The sequence below is a fragment of the Marmota monax genome, unplaced genomic scaffold (assembly GCF_021218885.2).
Source record: "Marmota monax isolate L192 unplaced genomic scaffold, Marmota_monax_Labrador192_F-V1.1 WCK01_AAM20220418_F8-fsc00003, whole genome shotgun sequence".
NCBI lineage: Eukaryota > Metazoa > Chordata > Mammalia > Rodentia > Sciuridae > Marmota > Marmota monax.
Window position 1 is genome coordinate 28538166 of NW_026694084.1, and position 18935 is coordinate 28557100.

An 18935-nucleotide genomic window follows, 5' to 3' on the forward strand; every position below is an offset into this window, starting at 1 on the left:
ATAAACTTTCACAAGTGTTGCCTATATGTCCAATCTCAGGTACATGCTTCACACAGTTTCTGATAACAACCAAATCATAGATTTTTAGGAATATAGTGACAGAGGTAGCAACAAAAAAACTTCTGGTATTTTAACTTAAATAAAAAACAGACTAGTTAGTATCTTTTGTCAACCAAATCTAACTTATTTTTAGAGAATTCATATAAAAATATTGACTTGAAAGGAAAATATACCTATTCAAATGAAGAAAATTAAAATTTTCTTTTGCCTTATTAGATTTTTGAGAAAGTCCATTTTCACATACTGATGGAATGTCATCATCACTGTATGCCAAGTCACTTTCTAGCAGAGGACAAGAAATATCTATAAAACAAAAACCTGGATGTTAGTAAATTTTCACTACATAATGCTACAGTTAGTAAATCAGCATAACTTCAAGGAAATCTTTTAGTTGTGTAGTTATGAACATAAAGTAAATAAAAATGCACTATAAACTTAAAATAGGTTAATCTGTGAAGTAAATTTTCTTCAAATAGATAAAGTTCAACCAAATTTTTTTCAAGACTCTTACAAAGAGACATTTATGGGATGTACGAAATACATTAGTTTTACTGATTATGAAAACTAACTTTTAATGGTCAACCAAGTTTTATACCTGAATCTAATGCTTTATTTGTTCTCATGTCCACATGTGGAAATACTCTCTGTAGGGCTTCTAAGATCTTTTGAACAGTACTTTGAAGGAGTGGTTTCACAATGGCAGACAGTGCCTGTCCAGGTGATGTCACAGCTCTCTGGGAGGCTGGTATCATCTTTTGCATAGCTACCTCAAAATCCTTAGCAGAGATATTAATGGAAGAGAGATCCAACTGCAGCTTCTCACTAGTGGTATAAATCTGTGGGTAGCGTCGTCTTAGAGCACATAAAGCAGCTTCAGCACATACTGACTTAATATCTGCACCACAGTATCCTATTCAAAACAATCAGGAAAAAATAAACAAGCAAGCAAGAAAGCAAACAAATTCAAAACTCTATTAGCACGGTCATGGTTAAAAGAAAATTAAAAATCAGGCTAGGTATATACCAGCAAACTATTTAAGAGTAATAAGACTAAAATTGCTCATTCATGCAGTGACCTTATATGGCGGTAATAACCATCAACAAATCAATCAACTTCTGAGTGAAATATACATGCACTAAGTAAAGCTAAGAGTCAAGAGAAAGAATCTTAAAATCAGACTAGGTTCAAATTCTACTTTTATTATTTACTAGCTGTGTGATCTTTGAAGAATCATGCTCTGCAAATACTTTTCATCTGTAAAATGAAGACAATACTTCTTTATTCACAGGACTAATGTGGAAATTACATAAAATTTTATATATATAAAAATATACAGTGTGTGTGGAGATGAGAGAGAGAGAGAGAGAGAGAGAGAGAGAGAGAGAGAGAGAGAGAGAGAGAGAGAGCGAGCGCACGCTTAACAGGATGACTAGAAAATGTAAATGGTCAGTAAAGGGCAGCTATTATTATTGTCAACTTCACTCTCAAACTTCCCCAAGGTCCATTTGTGAAGTATCATTCAGGACCTTAGAGATGAAAATATGACACAAATGAGAGATGAGGAACAAACACAACTTTGTTTTTTAAAAATATAACTTTGCAAGACCACAACTTGTTCCATCCTTTTAATGAATGTAACATTTCTTGTAACAGCTTAAAACAATGTTTACCAACACAGTTTTCTGCTAATTCTTCTAGAAATACGTCCAGTGGTTTGGGATTCCAATCCCTTGTGTGAATCTTTAGAATCTCTTTTCGAGCCTATGAATAAGAATAGTTTAATTATGTAGAAATATAATAATGAATTGCTATTCAGGTTAAAATAATTTCAATCTAAGTCCCCTTTTAGTTATCAAAAACTTTAAAGCAATCACTACTTGGTATAAACAGATATATGAAACAGTGAAAGTGAGAAAAAAGATGCATTTGTAAGAGTTTAAGAAATCAGTTTCTTTGTTAAACAGATAGGCATACATAGTGCCCAAGTTATAGTCATCACAAATGTAAATGAGAGAAATTAAATAAGTACCAAAGTATTTTTCACCTTAGTACACATTAAGAACTATCTTTGAGAGCACTGAGAGCTCTACCCATATTTTCTTATGTGGTCTTAAAAGCTTTCAGTGGCTTTCAAATAACTGGTTAGGATCCCAAATATGATAGTGTTCCAAAAAAAGCCAAGGTTAATGAATTAAGTAAAGACAACAGCTCATTAAGCCAATGAAACAAAACCACACCCAAAGGTGATGCTAAACTGAAAATTATTTGTTTGTTTGCTTACTTATTTATTGGTGCTGAGGACTGAACCCAGGGCCTTGTGAATGCAAAGCAAGCACTCTACCAACTGAGCTACATTCCCAGCACTAAATTAAAAAATTTTAATAAGAATTTTAGAGGGCCCACGTTATACTTAAAAGAATAAAAAATTTTCCCCACTTGAGTTCTTTTAAAATATCATTTGATAATATCATGATATGCAACTCAGGAACCCTCAGATTTTTACTGTATCAGAATTTGTCAACAGTTAAAAAGCAACATATTTTGTCAAAATTTGAGTGACTTAAACTCTTACATCTTTATCAGGTAGGTTAAAAAGAAATTCTCTGTCAAAGCGACCAGGTCTTCGTAAAGCTGGGTCTATGGAATCTAGTCTGTTGGTAGCACCAATGACTACAATTTCTCCTCTGCTGTCCAAACCATCCATAAGAGCTAGCAGGGTGGAAACAATTGAACTAAATTTAAAAATAAGAGAGAAGGTATCAATACTATGAACACAGAATATATATCGTTCAATAATATTTCTTCTTTTGATAAGACTTAATGCATTAAACAGTAACAAATTTTCTCAGGGCACCTAGTTACTTTTTTCTTTTTTTGGGGGGGATGCTGGGGATTGAACCCAGGGCCTTATACATGCAAGGCAAGCACTATACCAACTGAGCTATACCTGTAAAATAACATAATAAATGGCACAAAGGAACTGAAATTAATAGAAAACAGATGGTCTTTAGAGCACTACAAATGAATCCTAGAAGTCATTTCATGAAGCCTAATTTCACCAAAGAACTTGAGAGTACTAGTTATTCCATGCAGAACAAATATTATCTAAAAACATACCCTTTTACACACACACACACTACGTGATAAAAAGACACCAAAATAAAGGAGAATATAGAAAAAAAGCATAAAAAAATAAGATGTTAACACAATAATCTCCATGTCTTCACCTTCCAGCATGAACAATAACCACCAGTATTCCTTATCTCCACCTAAGAGTTTTTAAAAAAGAAAAAAATATCTGCTGGCTGCATGCCTATAATTTCAATAACTCAGGAGGCTGAGGTAGGAGGATCCCAAGTTCGAGGCCAGTCTGGATATGTCTCAAAATAAAATATAAAAAGGGTTGGGAATGTAGCTCGTAGTACAGCCCACTGAGTTTGATCCCCAGTGTTGCAAACAAAACAAAACAAAAAAACCCACCAAGAGATAAAAACTTAAAACACCCCACAATATCATTACCCTAAAATTAAATGACAATAATTCTTTAATATCATCTAATATTCATTTTCTCGAATTATCTCAGTTAAGTATCTCTTTTTTTGTGGTGCTGGGAAATCCAAGGCCAGGTGAATGTTAGGAAAGTACCACTGATCTAGCTCAGCCCCTCCTAAGTATCTTCTTCTTTTTGATTTATTTAACACAGGATCTACAAACATTCCATTACTAGACCCTCAAATCCTTAATAGTTTCCATTATACCCCTCACCTTTTTTCCCCCTCTAAGACATTTAGTTGTTGAAGACACCAGGTCATGTGTATTGCAGAATTTCCTTCCCAAATTCTAGATTGGGCTAATTGCTTCCTGAAGGGGTCATTTAACTTGTCTTTTTGAGTTTCATATTTTTTGTAAACTGTATAGTTATATTTGGAAGATTAATACATTGAGGTTAAACTATATGTGAGAACATATTTCATAGGAAGATTCCATGTGATTTCTATCAAATCATTGTGGGAGGCACATGATACCAGCTTCCCACCTATGATCAACCAGTGAATTTGATATTAGATGAGTTGTTACTAGCTTCCTCTATCCAACATAATTTTTCCTAGCAACTTTTTTTTATCAATTATTACCCTTCTAGCAGTTAATAATTATTGTGTAGATCAAGATTTCTCAACCTCAGCACTACTGACATTTTCAGCCACAAAATTATTAGCTATGGAGAGCTGTCCTGTAAACTGTAGATTTTTTTTTTTTATTAGTTGTAGCTGGACACAATACTTTTATTTCACGTATTTATTTTTATGTGGTGCTGAGGCTGAAACCCAGGGTCTCACATGTGTGAGACAAGCGCTCTACCACTGAGCCACAACTCCAGCCCCGAACTGTAGAATTTTTAACAGCATCTTTGGTCTTCAGCTACTAGATGCTAGTAATCAACCCCAACCAACTATTACAATTAAAAAAAAAGTCTCCAGACATTTGTTCTCTAGAAAGGGAAGAAAAAAAAATTCCCCCTAGTTAAAAATCACAGGTCTGAATGCACTATTTTATAATAAGCAGCAAAATGATGATTTTCTAATTTAATTATTCCTTCCCCATTTATTAGCTGTGACTTTCCTATTAAAAAAACTTGTTACTTTGCTAACTATTAAATTATCTTGAATTATGATCTACATAGGACAGGAAAAAGAAATGTTTACCTTTATCAATTTTCAGAGGAAAATTGATCATTAAAAATTAATGATTTTCTGTAGTTGATGTGTTTCAATCTGTTATAGTTATTTTTAAAATATTTTTTTAAGTTGTTGATGGACCTTTATTTATATTTATATGTAGTGCTGAGAATCGAACCCAGTGCCTCACATGTGGGAGGCAAACACTCTGCCAATGAGCCACAACCCAGCCCATAGTTACTACTTTTGATACTCAAATTGTCCCATGTTTGGCAAATTAGAGATCCTACAAAATTGATTACTATATCATTCTTATATGATCTAAATATTCTTCAATTGTTTTCTTGATTTAGGGATTACAAGATGTTCTAGGTTTGTCTGGGTTATTTTCTGGTTCAGTACTGTAATCTGCTACCTCTTCTGAGTCCTAGTATCTTAGAGATACTTAATTGATACTGGACTGTGATTGTTTCTAGGCCTCCTTTTTATTAAAAAATGCTTATCTTGGGCTGTGGTTGTAACTCAGTGCTACAGTGCTTACCCAGCTTGTGTGAGGCGCTGGGTTTGATCCTCAGCACTACATAAAAATAAATAAAACTTTGGATTGTGCAGAGGGGAATGAGGGGAAGGGAGGGGGTGTGGGGAGGAGAAGGACAGTGGAATGAGATAGATATCATTATCCTATATACATGTATGATTACACTACACCACATTCAGCCAGAGGAAGAAGTTGTGCTCCATTTATGTACAATGCGTAAAAATGAATTCTATACTCATGTACAACTAACTGAAAAGGTAAATAAACAAAGGTATTGTTACACTTACAGCTAGAAATATTTTTTTAAAAAGTTCATCTTATGCCTGGCATGGTGTGCATACCCCTAACCAACTACTCAGGAAGCAGAGACAAGAGGATTGCAGCTTAAGACCAGTCTGGGCAATTTAGTAAGACCCTGTCTACAGTATTCTCTCTGTTAGGCTGATCTTACTTTCTAATGACATTCACATAATTACTAAGTAGAGTTACTCTACAAAATCATTACTAAGATATAAAATATAATTTAATTATCTTTAATGTGCTAAATTCTAAAGAAAGCTTAATTTAACAAAACATTTACTCTATATTTTAAAACTTCATGAAAAAAGTATACTAAATTTCTTTAAAAAATTTTTAATTTATTTTTTCTTTTTAGATATATTTGACAGTATTTTTTTTAATATTTTATTTTTTAGTTGTAGTTGGACACAATTTCTTTATTTTACTTATTTATTTTTTATGTGGTGCTGAGGATCGAATGCAGGGTCTCGCATGTGCTAAGCGAGCGCACCAGTGCTCTACCGCTGAGCCACAACCCCAGCCAGACAGTATTTTCACATATTATACATACATGGAGTATAACTTATCCTAATTAGGAATCCATTCTTTCATTTTGTACATAATGTGACATTTCTTTAGTCATGTATTCATACATGAACATAGGAAAGTTATATCCAATTCAATCTACTATCTTTCCTATTCTAATCCCCCTTCCTTCCATTCATTCTCCTTTGTCCAATCCAATGAACTTCTATTCCCTCTCCCTCCACTCCTAATTGTGTGTCAGCATCCACATATCACAGAGAACATTCAACTTTGGTTTTTTGGGATTGGCTTATTTCATTAACATGAGAGTCTCAAGTTCCATCAATTTACGGGCAAATGTCAACTAAATTTCTCTTAAAATGAGAAATTTTCCCTTAAAAGCATGTTTTTGGGCTAGGGTTGTAGCTCAGTGATAGAATGCTTGCCTAGCACATGTGAGGCACTGGGCTTGATACTCAGCATCATAAATAAATGAAATAAAGGTTCATCGACAACTAAAAAAAAGCATGTTTTTGCTTGCTAAAATTCCTTTAGAACTGTCCCAAAATATAGCACATAGTCAATCTACTTGATTGTAAAAATGATGGTAGCATTTTAAAATGTTTCTCCCTATTAACACAACGAAGATAGTATGGTTGATAATGAAATGTATCATATATAAAAAGATTTATTGATTACTAAAGGACATGAATAGATAAAACTTTATTCTACTTCCTTCCTCCAGTACTGCGGGGTTTAATCCAGGGGCACTCTGCCACTGAACTACATCCTAGTGCCCTCCTGCCCCCTTTTTAATTTTGAGACAGGGTCTCACTAAACTGCCTAAGCTTTCCTCGAACTTGCAATTAATTCTCCCGGCCTAGCCTCCCAAGTAGCTGGGATTATTGACATGTACAACTGACTGCACTTGGCAGGTAACTATTTTTACCATGCTACTAGACATTTTAATCTACTCAACAATAAATGAAATTGTCTATCATCAAGAAAGTATAAGGCCATCAGAATAGAATACATATTTTTGATGTTAGCAAAGTAAAAAAAGACAAAACCTACCTATCAATCACACTACTATGTCTTGTTCATCTTCTCTATTATGTATGTAAAACACTGGCATATTTGAATATATGCCAATATGTTCTTTAGGGTAACCCAAATTAAGCATGAGATCATTTGAAAAGAAGCTCTGAAAAACTAAAAATAAATTGGGACTAATTTAGATTCAAGGTGGGGCCGTGGCTTTAGGAAAAGTGTTCTTTTAGATAAGCACCTAATCATGGGGGAAAAGGTCCAGTTTTCTCATCTTTAAAATGATGTATTAGAATCTTGAACAAGTAATAATGCCCTGAGGCATATTTTGTTTGGCCCAGGCAGTGTCTTAAAAGCAGCTGAATTAATTGGCAACATTTTAAGATGTTGAAAAATTTTAATGTAAAGTTAAAGAAAGAAAATCTATTTCTCAAGTCTCAAATACTACAGACCAATTAGGTTGGAGCTAAAAATAAGTGGTTATGCTCTTGTGCTCAACATTCAACCACATTTCCCAACATAGTCAGAATCTTACCTCTAGCCAATCTCGCTTCATGCACCTTATCCTACTGGCCTATATCATGAGTTCAATCTTTTGTAGCTATGACTTATATACTGTAATTAGAACACCCTGACACACAGAACAGGTTTACTTTCTTTGTACTATATATTAGGGTTTTATTACCAAAAAGGGAAATTATTGATCTGTAAAGTTCCTTATCATTTAACATTCTCTTTCTCATATCACATCAATACAACTCAGAATATAGTAAGAAAAGTAGAAATGTCATCAAGAAACTTTTACCTGTGAATTTGATCTTGCCTACTTGACCGAACTGGAGCCAGACCATCGATCTCATCAAAGAAAATAATTGATGGACGCATCTGATAGGCCTAAAAGTAGGTCCAGTGGTCACATGTTACCATAAAAAGCCTCAAATACGTAGATTTAATATAAAGCATTTTAATTCATTACATTCAAATTTATTCACCAGAATTTATTTATAATTACTTATAATTTATAAATCTAAATGCAATTTCCAAGGACTATGTTTCAAGGACTCAGCCTAAATCATAATAACATTTAAATTTAATTTTATTGGTGTTTTCAACTAGAAACACTTAAAATACATTCACCACTGGGTATATATCTTAGATTTCAAAAAGCTGTAGTTACTGGAACGCACATAAAAATATCTATTAAACACTAATTGTTGAGGCAGAGTAGAGGACAGTGACATAGTCTTCCTCCACGTCAGGAGGAAAAACAGAATAGAAAAACATTATTTAGTAAGATGTCACCATTTAAAAAATATACTTCAGTAAAGATAAAGAAAAAAAAACTTTTTTTCTTTGTAATTATAGGTAGACACAATAGCTTTCTTTCTTTATATTTGTGGTGCTGAGGATTGAACCAGTGCCTCACACATGCCAGGCAGGTGCTCTATCACTGAGCCATACCCCAGTCCCCTCAGAGACTTTAAAAAAAAAAACAACAAGATTTTAAAAAGTTTGTAGCCATGTCTCAGAGTAGAAAATATTATCTCACAATGTGCTTTTGATACACTCTGAAGTATGAAACTGAAAAGTCACTCTAGTGCAGAACTGTCTTCACATCCTGTACTGATACATACCCCAATACTACAGTCTCTAAATATGAGATTACCACTCTCACTAGGTGTAAGACCTAGGCCTCCAAAGAACTTAGATCCAAATATTCATTTCTCGTGTAACTATAAAACTATTAATTACAGGTCAGTGTAATCTTAACACAACAAAGAAAATTAACCTAGAAGGACTATATATTGGGAATAATTCTTCTGAGTGATTAAACAAAAACTTTATCTAATCCTTAAACTTATTACATCTGCATAGATTATAGAACTATGTAGGCAAATTTCAATATCATACCTGATCAAATAGCAATCGTAGCTGTCTTTCAGATTCCCCTACCCATTTACTCAGACAATCAGCACCTTTCCTCATGAAAAATGCTACTCTTTTATCCCCTTGACTGCATTCATTGGCAAGTGCTCTAGCAACCAGAGTTTTTCCAGTTCCAGGTGGACCATAAAACAAACAACCTCTGTAAAATAATATGTTAAACATTTAAGTACTACATTAAAAAGTAGACTATTGAAACAAAAATTAGGAACCAAGTTCATGAGTCCATAATTAGTGAATAAAGCAATAAATAAAATAAAATAAAATAAATGTAATATAGTTTCAATCCACAAAGCACAACTTAAAACCTGGGAGTTATTATTGATACTATAAAAATACATATAGACAATAAAAATAAAGCCCTTTATTTGAAATATTTCATTTCATTCATTCATGATTTTCTGTAGTTGGAAGATGTTCATCATATTCTCTTACCTTCACATGCAGTCATATAATTTAAATGTATGTTCAAATGTATATTTTAAGAAAGGCGAGATATAGAGAAAAGTTGAGTTGTTTGTTGTTTCTTTTTGAATTCACTAAATTACTTAACTAGGCACTTCCAAAATGTCCTGTAAAAAGTCATTGCTATTGTTTAATAGCTTCTAAATTTTTTTTTTGTAGGAAGTATTGGGGATTGAACTGAGGGATGCACTACCACTGAGCTACATCCCCAACCTTTTTGTTTTTAGACAGTGTCTCACTAAGTTGCTGAAGCTGGCATTGAAGTAGTAATCCTCCTGCCTCAGCCTTCTGAATCTCTGGAATTAGAGATGCACGTTACTGTGCCCAGCTTTTAATTTCTTAAACTATAAAATTTACTTTAAAATGCACCAATGTTTAACTGATTGATTTATGACACATTACTTTACTAGGAAAAAAAAAACCATACACTGAAGTTTCTATACTGGGTTATTCAGGAAGAAACGTTACATTAGGAAAAAAAAAATCAGGAACCAGTGTTTAAAATTAAGTAAAGGTGTAAAAATTAAACAATAATAGTATTTAGCAGATTATGTCTAAAATCAAAAGCGTAATTTAATTACCTTGGGGGTTGAATTTTGAATTTTTCAAAGACCTCTGGATAAAGTAATGGAAACACCACCATCTCTTTTAGAGCTGCAATATGTTTGGACAGGCCACCAACACTATCAAATCGTACCTGGCAATGGAAGAGAAAAGTGACAATTTTAGACTTAAGAGTCAAAATTAAAATGTTGCCCCTAATATCCCTCCTACTAAGCTATATTTACCTGCACAGTCAACTCAGTAACAGTATCTTTTTTTTTTTTTTTTAAAGAGAGAGAGAGAGATTTTTTTTTTAATATTTATTTTTTAGTTTTTGGCGGACACAACATCTTTGTTTTTGTATGTGGTGCTGAGGATCGAACCCAGGCCGCACACATGCCAGGCGAGAGTGCTTCTGCTTGAGCCACATCCCCAGCCCCAGCAACAGTGTCTTAATTGTGACTGAAAAATTTTCTTTTTAAATGTATATAAAGATTAAAAAAAAAAAAAGACTTTTTTTTTTCCTTAACTTTAAAACTAATCTACAATGCTGGAACATAGTGGTGCATGCCTTTAATCTCAGCTACTCAGGAGACTGAGGCAAAAGCATCACAAATTTGAGGTAAGCCTCAGCAACTTAGCGAGAACCTGTCTGGGGGGAATATGAAGAGCTGTAGCTGTAACTTGGTGGTAGAATGCTTGCCTACTATGTGCTCTTGGTTCAATCCCTAGCACTGCAAACAAAACTTAAAAACTATATTAAAGAACAACATTATAGTTCAAGTCAAGTATACATTTCAAAATATAGTACTCACTGAAGAATCTAGTTGCATTGGATCAACATCAGCAAGGCTAGCTCCAATTTTCATTCGATCTTTATAAATTCCCCTTAATTCATCTTTCCGAAAATTTAGTGGGAGACACCTATGAAAAAAGATTTTAAAAAGCACAGACCTATCAATTCTCTCTTCTCCCCATAAACAATGTTAGAATATTATCATTTTTCTTAATATTTGTGGCGACCCACACCTGTAATCACAGCAATTCAGGAGACTGAGGCAGGAGGATTGAAAGTTTGGGGCCAGCCATGGCAACTTAGTGAGATCCTGTCTCAAAAAGTAAAAAATAAAAAGGATTGGGATGTGGCTTAGTGGTAGAATACCCCTGGGTTCAATGCCCAGTACTAAAAAAAAAAAAAAAAAAAAAAATTCAACTGAAAAAAAATCTAACAATTTAAGTATTTCAATTTCCTCATTTTCTTTAAACACATAGAACTTAAGTTAGAAAAATGTGTATCCAAAGTTTTATTATTAAAGACATATGACCTAATGAAAAACATTAAGTAATCAAGAGGTCATAGAACCTCAAAGTAATTCATGGTGGAGAATTTAGAAAGTAACAATAAACATTATAGTGGCTGGGTCTAACATACAGAGTATTTACCATTTACCAGATACTGTTTTAGGTGCTTTACATTAAATCCTTGCAACATTCTAATGAGGTAGGCTATTATTATTTTCCTCATTTTAGAAGAAAACTGAGGCATAGAAAGGGTAATTAATCTGCCCAAAAGTCGTCCAACTAGTAAATGGTAAAGCCAAGAATCAAATTCAAGCAGTCTATTAATCTACAGATCTATAATAACTCTGGTGTACTATAATACCTCTCAGCAAAATATTCATAGTCAACCAGCACGTGGATTCATATCAATCTTCTCAAGCAAGATAGTATCACTAGTTTCATATAAGAACCCTGCTCATTTTATAGATTGAAAAATGAAGACTGCTTATGTAAAAGGAAGATACTTACATGAGAATTAACCTACGTCAAGCACACCAGACTCACTCCATGTGACAGTTCTTGTTAAGCTCAACTCCATAAGGAACTTATTTTTTTATCATTTTAAAATGACACATAATAATTACATGTTCATGTGGTATAGTGTGATGTTTTGGTACATATATAATGTTCAAACCAAGGTATTCAGAAAATTCATCACCTCATACATTTATCATTTCTTTGTGGTAAGAACATTCAAAATCCTCTTTTCTAGCTATTTCAAAATAGTCAATATAATATTGTTAACTACCTTCAACAGAACTATACAAGAGAACAGTGCCATAAGGAATTTACACTGTGAAATCTAAGATAAACAAATTTTCAATCGTAGCTTTTTAAAGAATATTTCTTTTTGTTTTTAATTGGTACATATTAATTATACAGAAGAGTGAGCTTCATTTTAGCATATTCGTACATGATTAATTTAATTCCATAAGAAATCCCTTTGTCCTTCCCCATTCCTTTCCTCTCTACTAATGGTCTCCTTTCTATATTCATGAGGTCTTACACCTGTCTCCCTACTCCCAACTTTAAAAAAGGGTGTATTTTTTGAGGGGGAGGATGTGCTGGAGATTGAACTCACTGGCTTAACCACGGAGTCACATCCCCAGCCTTTTTTCATATTTTATTTGAAGATAAGAGCTCGCTAAGTTCCTGAGGCTGGCTTTGAACTCATGATCTTCCTGTCTCAGTCTCCTGAGTTGCCAGGATTATAGGCGTACGCCACTGTGCCCAGCTAAAAGGTTTTTTTTTTTTTTAAACATATTACTAGCATAATACAAAACATAGGGGATTCAATTAGCATTTCCATGAATGAAAGCAACGAAAAATTCAAGTAGTCAAATATAGTTTTGGAATGATCTAATTCATTGCTGTCCAACAGACACGAAATGCAAGCCACAAACTACACTTTTAAATTTTCTGTTAATCTTACTAAACAAAGAAAAAAAATGCTGGGGCTGGGGTTGTGGCTCAGTAGTAGAGCGCTTGCCTAGCACGCGCGAGGCGCCAATTTCAATCCTCAGCCACATATAAAAAATAAATAAAACAAAAGTACTGTACCCAACTATTAAACAAAACTAAAAAATATTTTAAAAAAGGAAAACAATGCAAGTAATTTTAATAATACATCTTATTTATCCATATATCCAAAATATCATTTCTACAATCATTTTAAAAACTGAGATGTTACACTTTTTGAATTAAGTCTTTGAAAATCTAAGCATATATTTTATAAAAACATGAACTCTGTCCCATTTAGACAAACCACATTTCAAGTGCTCCGCCACATGTGACAAGTGTCTACTGTATTAGAAATGGCAGATCTAACTAAGAGAGTAAGCTATAAAGAATAAAGAACATAGGGCTGGGGATGTGGCTCAAGCGGTAGCGCGCGCGCCTGGCATATACGCGGCCTGGGTTCGATCCTTAGCACCACATACAGACAAAGATGTTGTGTCTGCCAAAAACTAAAAAATAAATATTAAAAAATTCTCTCTCTCTTAAAAAAAAAAAAAAAAGAATAAAGAATACAAAAATGATATATAAAGATAAGTATCTCATGGAGTTTTGAGGTTAGCAAGAATTGTTACTTGTGGCTCAGTGGTAGAGTATTATTTGCATGTGAGACACTGGGTTTGATCCTCAGCACCACATAATAAATAAAATAATTATGTTAAAAATAATCCACAGTTAAAAAAAGAAAGAAAAAAAAAAAAAGAATACAAAGAATGCTGGATGCAATGGCACATGCCAGTAATCCCAGTGTCCCAGGAGGCTGAGGCAGGAGGATCACAAGTTCAAAGTCATCCTCAGCAATTTAGCGAGACTTTGTCTCTAAATTAAAAAAATAAAAATAAAATAAAGTAAAATAAAATAAATGGTTGTTTTGTATGCCCCTCCTATTATTATACTCAGATTATTTTGTTTAGCATTATTTTCTACTCTAATGGTATTTTACTACTGGAGTCCAAGCAGTACATTCTCATTTATCCAACCAGATCTGTAAAATGAGAATAATCCTTGACCTTTCTACTTCATATAATTAGTGTGAAAGTCAAATAAGCTGGTAGAGTTATACTACAGAGCTATGTAATGAATAAATCTTCCAATTTTCTCTAAGAGTTTCAAATAAGAATGTACTGTAAGCAAAAAAAAAAAAAAAAAGAATATTCCCTCAAGTGACTGTTCACTAAGTACCACTATGGGCTACCTAACAGTTCAGCAAAAAAAAAAAAAAAAAAAAAAAAATCATAACTTTATGTTCTAACTTATTATTTGATTCAATTATAGAAGGTTCTAAGACAGTATTCTGGTTTATAAACATAGATGTGATGTAAATTTTTAATCAACTAAGATATACCCACTCCCAAATTCTTCTATGTTCTCACTACTTCTTGAAAAAAACATCAGGCAGTTCAAAATGTCATCAATATGGCAACTCACCTATTGATGGCTCTATTACGGCTCCTTTTTCTTCTCCTCTCAAAGTGTTGTTCATCTTCAGAAGAGGAAGATGAAGTAGAGTCACTACTATGGATTGCATGTCTTCTCCTTAAGTAAAGAGGAAACGTGATATCATAATAAGGAGGACAGGGGAAAAGGCATAGGATTTTAGCATCAGAAATACCTTATGGAGCAGAGGATATAGCTCAGTGGTATGGTACCTGCCTAGAAATACCCAATGAACCAAAAAGTTTTATCATAAAATATTTGCTGAACCACTGAAGTAATAAGCTTTGTTGATTAATATTTGAAGGCAATAAAAGACTTGGATAACTGAAGAAGGGGAAAAAAAGAAAAAGAGGCTATGGTTGAACTGACCATCAAATGTTCATTAAGAGATGCTTTGGGCAAAGTGACGTCTTAGTCTTTTTTTTTTTAATTTATTTTTTAGCTATAGGTGGACACAATATCTTTATTTTATTTTACGTAGTGCTGAGGATCGAACCCAGGGCCTCATGCACGCTAGGCAAGTGCTATACCTCTGAGCCACAACCCCAGCCCGACGTCTTAGTGTTGATATAGTCAGTTATTTTAAAAAGAAAGATGAGATAGAGTATGATTGTAATTTGAAAAGGCATTTTCAATGGTATATTATATATAATTTCCCATTAGGGAGAAAAATCACCTATTTCGAGAGATCAAGTAACACTGAAAAGAGTTTTTTCTTTATGTAGATAAAAAAACTGGGAGGGCTAGAGGTACAGATCAGTGATAGAGCACTTGTCTACCATGCATGAGGTTCTCCATTTAGTCCCCAACACTGCCAAAAACAAAAACTAAAAAGCTATAATGAATAACATGACCTTTTATCTATAGTATACCATCAACATAAACTCACAACTCAATCATTTAACAACTGTATATACAGATAAGCTACCAAGTCCATATGAGTTTTCAAGAAAAACAAGATAAAAATACTCTCAAATTCTTAGGCTGGTTGGTAAGAACAAGTAAGATGCCAAATGCTACAAATATACAAAATATGTTTTAATCACTTCTACCTTTGGACAGTTGCAAAAGAATCACATAAAAAACAAAAACAAAAACACCCATAAAGAATCTAGCCAAGCATAGTGGTGCACATCTGAAACCCCAGCAACTGGGAAGGCTGAGACAAGAGAATTGCAAGTTTGAGGCCAGGCTGGGCAACTTGCCTAAGCAACTCAGGGAGACCCTGTCTCAAAATTAAAAAACAAAACAAAACAAAAAACCCTTTGGCTATATATTCTTTAATTATTCCATTGACTTAGGTCTAGAATTCTTTTTCCTGAATCAAGAAAACAATCATGAAAAGTATGTATCTTCATCTATTACCTCCATAATGCAAGTCCAAAATCTTCCATCCAAAAAAAAAATCTGTAAACTAGTTCTAGTTTTACTTAGCTCTAGAATATATGACCTGAACTAACACCAGGCAATTTATAGCCTCAATTTGTCCCAGTTGCCACCATTATTTAAAATTTTATTACTACAGAATTATATAGTAATACAGTAATTATATGCAGTGCTGGCTCAGACACCTCTAGAGATGTTAATGTTACATACTACATATGTTGTATGCTGTAAATACACCCCCAAAATCTGAATTCTGAAACACAAATGGTTCCAACGGTTTTTCATAAGGATCTATGAAAACCCAGAAATAAATGAGAAAATAATTCTCCAATCATCCACATTAAGACTATTAAAAGCATATATTTACTAACTCCTTTCTGTTCCTGCTTGACAAGTTATCTCATTTAATCTTAATTAAATTTTTGGACAAGCACATCATTTTACAGTTGGGGGTCAACATGGCTCATAGAATAAATTACGGTGCCAGAATTCAAAACTATGTCTATTTCAAAAATCCACATTGTAAACATTAATACACTGGTGAATTCTAGTTTTTTCACAAACCAGTAGTTAGAAGCAAACAACAAAAAATCTTATGGCTCAACATAAGGTTTTCAATGTTTGATTTGCAAAGTAGAAATTAATTTTAAACATCAGGCTAAGTGCAGGGAAGTGCACCTGTAATCCAGCAATTCTGGAGTCTGAGGGAAGAGGATCAAGTTTGAAGCCAGACTCAGCAACTTAGTAAGTCCTAAGCAACTATCCAGACCTTGTATATGATTCCCAATAGAAAAACAAAATGAAACAAAACAAAACCCACAAAAACAAAAGAAACATAAAAGTACAGTTAAAATAGCAAACCAATATAGCACTTAATATATGCCACACTATTTTAAAGGCTTTGTGTGTATTAATTCTAATTCTTACAATACTATGGGATAGGTGCTATTGTCCCCATCCTACAGATCAAAAAACAGAATCATAGAGAGGTTAAATAACTTGACAAAGGTCACTAACAAGTGGTAGAGCTGAGCTCCAAACCTAGACAGTCCTAGTTACGAGTGCAGGTTCTTAGTGATCATTCTATATTGTAGAAAGACCATTATTTCAATTTTAAAAATATGTGAAACACAAATACCCATGTCCACTTATTTTTTTCCACCACCCTACAAAAAACAAGGAAAAACCTGGCATAGACAAGTACTGGACCAGCACTTTGAACCTAGCCAGAGCTTCGACTTCTTGCCAGTTCTAGTTCTTTAACAGATAAGTATGATTTTGAAATACTCACGAAGCAACTGACTATTATGCTACCTTATGATTCTAAGGGGTGAGCTTTGTTCCAGAAACTAGAGTGAAAAAAATAAAACTTAAATTACTAGATGTTAACCCTCATAAGGAAGAGATTCCTGCTTCAAGGCAGCATTCTTAAAGCTCCATTATGGCAAGTGTACAGATTCTGCATTATGGCTACAAGGTTTGTCTTCTTCTTTTAATTTGTTCTAATTAGTTACACATGACAGTAGAATGCATTTTGACACATTGAATATTTGAAGATAATAAAAGACTTGGATAGCTGAAGAAGGGAAGAAAAGAGGCTATGGTAGAGCTGACCATCAAATGTTCATTAAGAGATGCAGCATACTACAGTGACACAGCCACATCCATGTTTATAGCAGCACAATTCACAAGAGCTAAATTGTGGAACCAACCTAGATGACCTTCAACAGATGAATAAAGAAACTTTGGTATACATACACAATGGGGTATTACTCAGCATTAAAAGAGAATAAAATCATGGCATTTGTAGGTAAATAGATGGACTTGGAGAATATTGTGCTAAGTGAAGTAAGCCAATCCCAAAAAAGCAAAGGCTAAATGTATTCTCTGATATATGGATGCTGATCCATAATGGGGGTGGAGGGGCAACATGGGAGGAATGGAGGAAATTTAGATAGGGCAAAGGGAGAGAGGGAAAGGGAGGGGGCCTGAGGGCAGGAAGGATGGTGAAATGAGATAAACATCATTACCCTAAGTATATGTATGAGGACACGAATGGTGTGACTCCACTTTGCATACCACCAGAGAAATGAAAAATTGTGCTCTATATGTGTACTATGAATTGAAATGCATTCTGCTATCATGTATAACAAATTAGAATAAATAAGTAAGTTTAAAAAAGATGGTTTGAAGTATAATTTCTTCTGGTGCTGCAAGGTTTCTTAACCACTCGTAGATACTAACAGCAATGTTCAAATGCTGCTTTGGAGATGTGCTTTACTTTTATGCCTCAGTAGCTGAAGTAGTACATGAGCTATAAACAAGCTAGTATCTTCAAGTAAAAAGGATGAGCAAAATGACTACACATCATCAAGGCTGTTAGAAGATATGAGATCCTTACATCAGCTTAACAAGAAAGTTAAAGAAAAGAAAAGGTTTAAAGGGCTACATTCAATAGCTCATGTAATAACAAAGTGTTGACAAGGATATAGAGAATTTGGAACCCTCCTAAACTGCTTGTGGGAATATAAAATGGAGTAGCTACTTTGGAGAACAATATAGCAGTTCCTCAAACATTAAATATAGTTAGCATTTGACTCAGCAATTCCACTCCAATGGAATTATATACCAAAAAAAGCGAAAACATATGTTCACACAAAAACTTGCACATGAATGTTTATAATAGCATTATTCATGACAGCCAAAGTGAAACACACATTTATCAACCGATAAAGGATAAACAAAACATGCTATGTCCATATAATGAAATCTTACTTGACATTAAAATAAAGAATGAAGTATTGATACATGGAGAAACATGGATGAACCTTGAAAAGGTTAAACCATGTGAAAGAAACTAGTGACAAGATATTCCACTTATGAGAAATACACAAAACAAGCAAAACTATAGAGATAGAAATTAGATTTGTGGTTGCTTAGGGCTGGGGGAATGGAGAGACTGGAGGGTGATCATTAAAGAATCCAGGGCTCTTTCTGAAGTGATGAAAATGTTTTAAAAACAGACTGGTGACAGATGCACAACTCTGAACATATTAAAAGTCACAGAGTTGTACAATTTAAATGAGCAAACTGTATAATATATGTTATATTTCAATAAAGCTATTAATACAAAAATAAGTTTAAAGAGGCTATTGAAACCACCAAGAAAGTCAGCAAG

The 18935-nt window shown here is 33.7% G+C and overlaps 1 protein-coding gene across 2 annotated transcripts in view; it reads right to left on the minus strand.

Moving 5' to 3' along the window:
* The window catches only part of Atad2 (ATPase family AAA domain containing 2), a 60712-nt gene that overhangs the window by 18257 nt on the left and 23520 nt on the right, over nucleotides 1-18935 (minus strand). For both annotated transcript variants that reach the window (XM_046464868.2, XM_058585711.1), the window contains exons 9-17: nucleotides 14363-14470; nucleotides 10894-11002; nucleotides 10117-10232; nucleotides 9038-9212; nucleotides 7932-8020; nucleotides 2634-2793; nucleotides 1732-1822; nucleotides 656-970; nucleotides 234-363 (exon numbers count right to left, since the gene is read on the minus strand). In XM_046464868.2, the coding sequence (XP_046320824.1) occupies nucleotides 234-363; nucleotides 656-970; nucleotides 1732-1822; nucleotides 2634-2793; nucleotides 7932-8020; nucleotides 9038-9212; nucleotides 10117-10232; nucleotides 10894-11002; nucleotides 14363-14470 (1293 nt within the window). The remainder of the gene's footprint in view (nucleotides 1-233; nucleotides 364-655; nucleotides 971-1731; nucleotides 1823-2633; nucleotides 2794-7931; nucleotides 8021-9037; nucleotides 9213-10116; nucleotides 10233-10893; nucleotides 11003-14362; nucleotides 14471-18935) is intronic.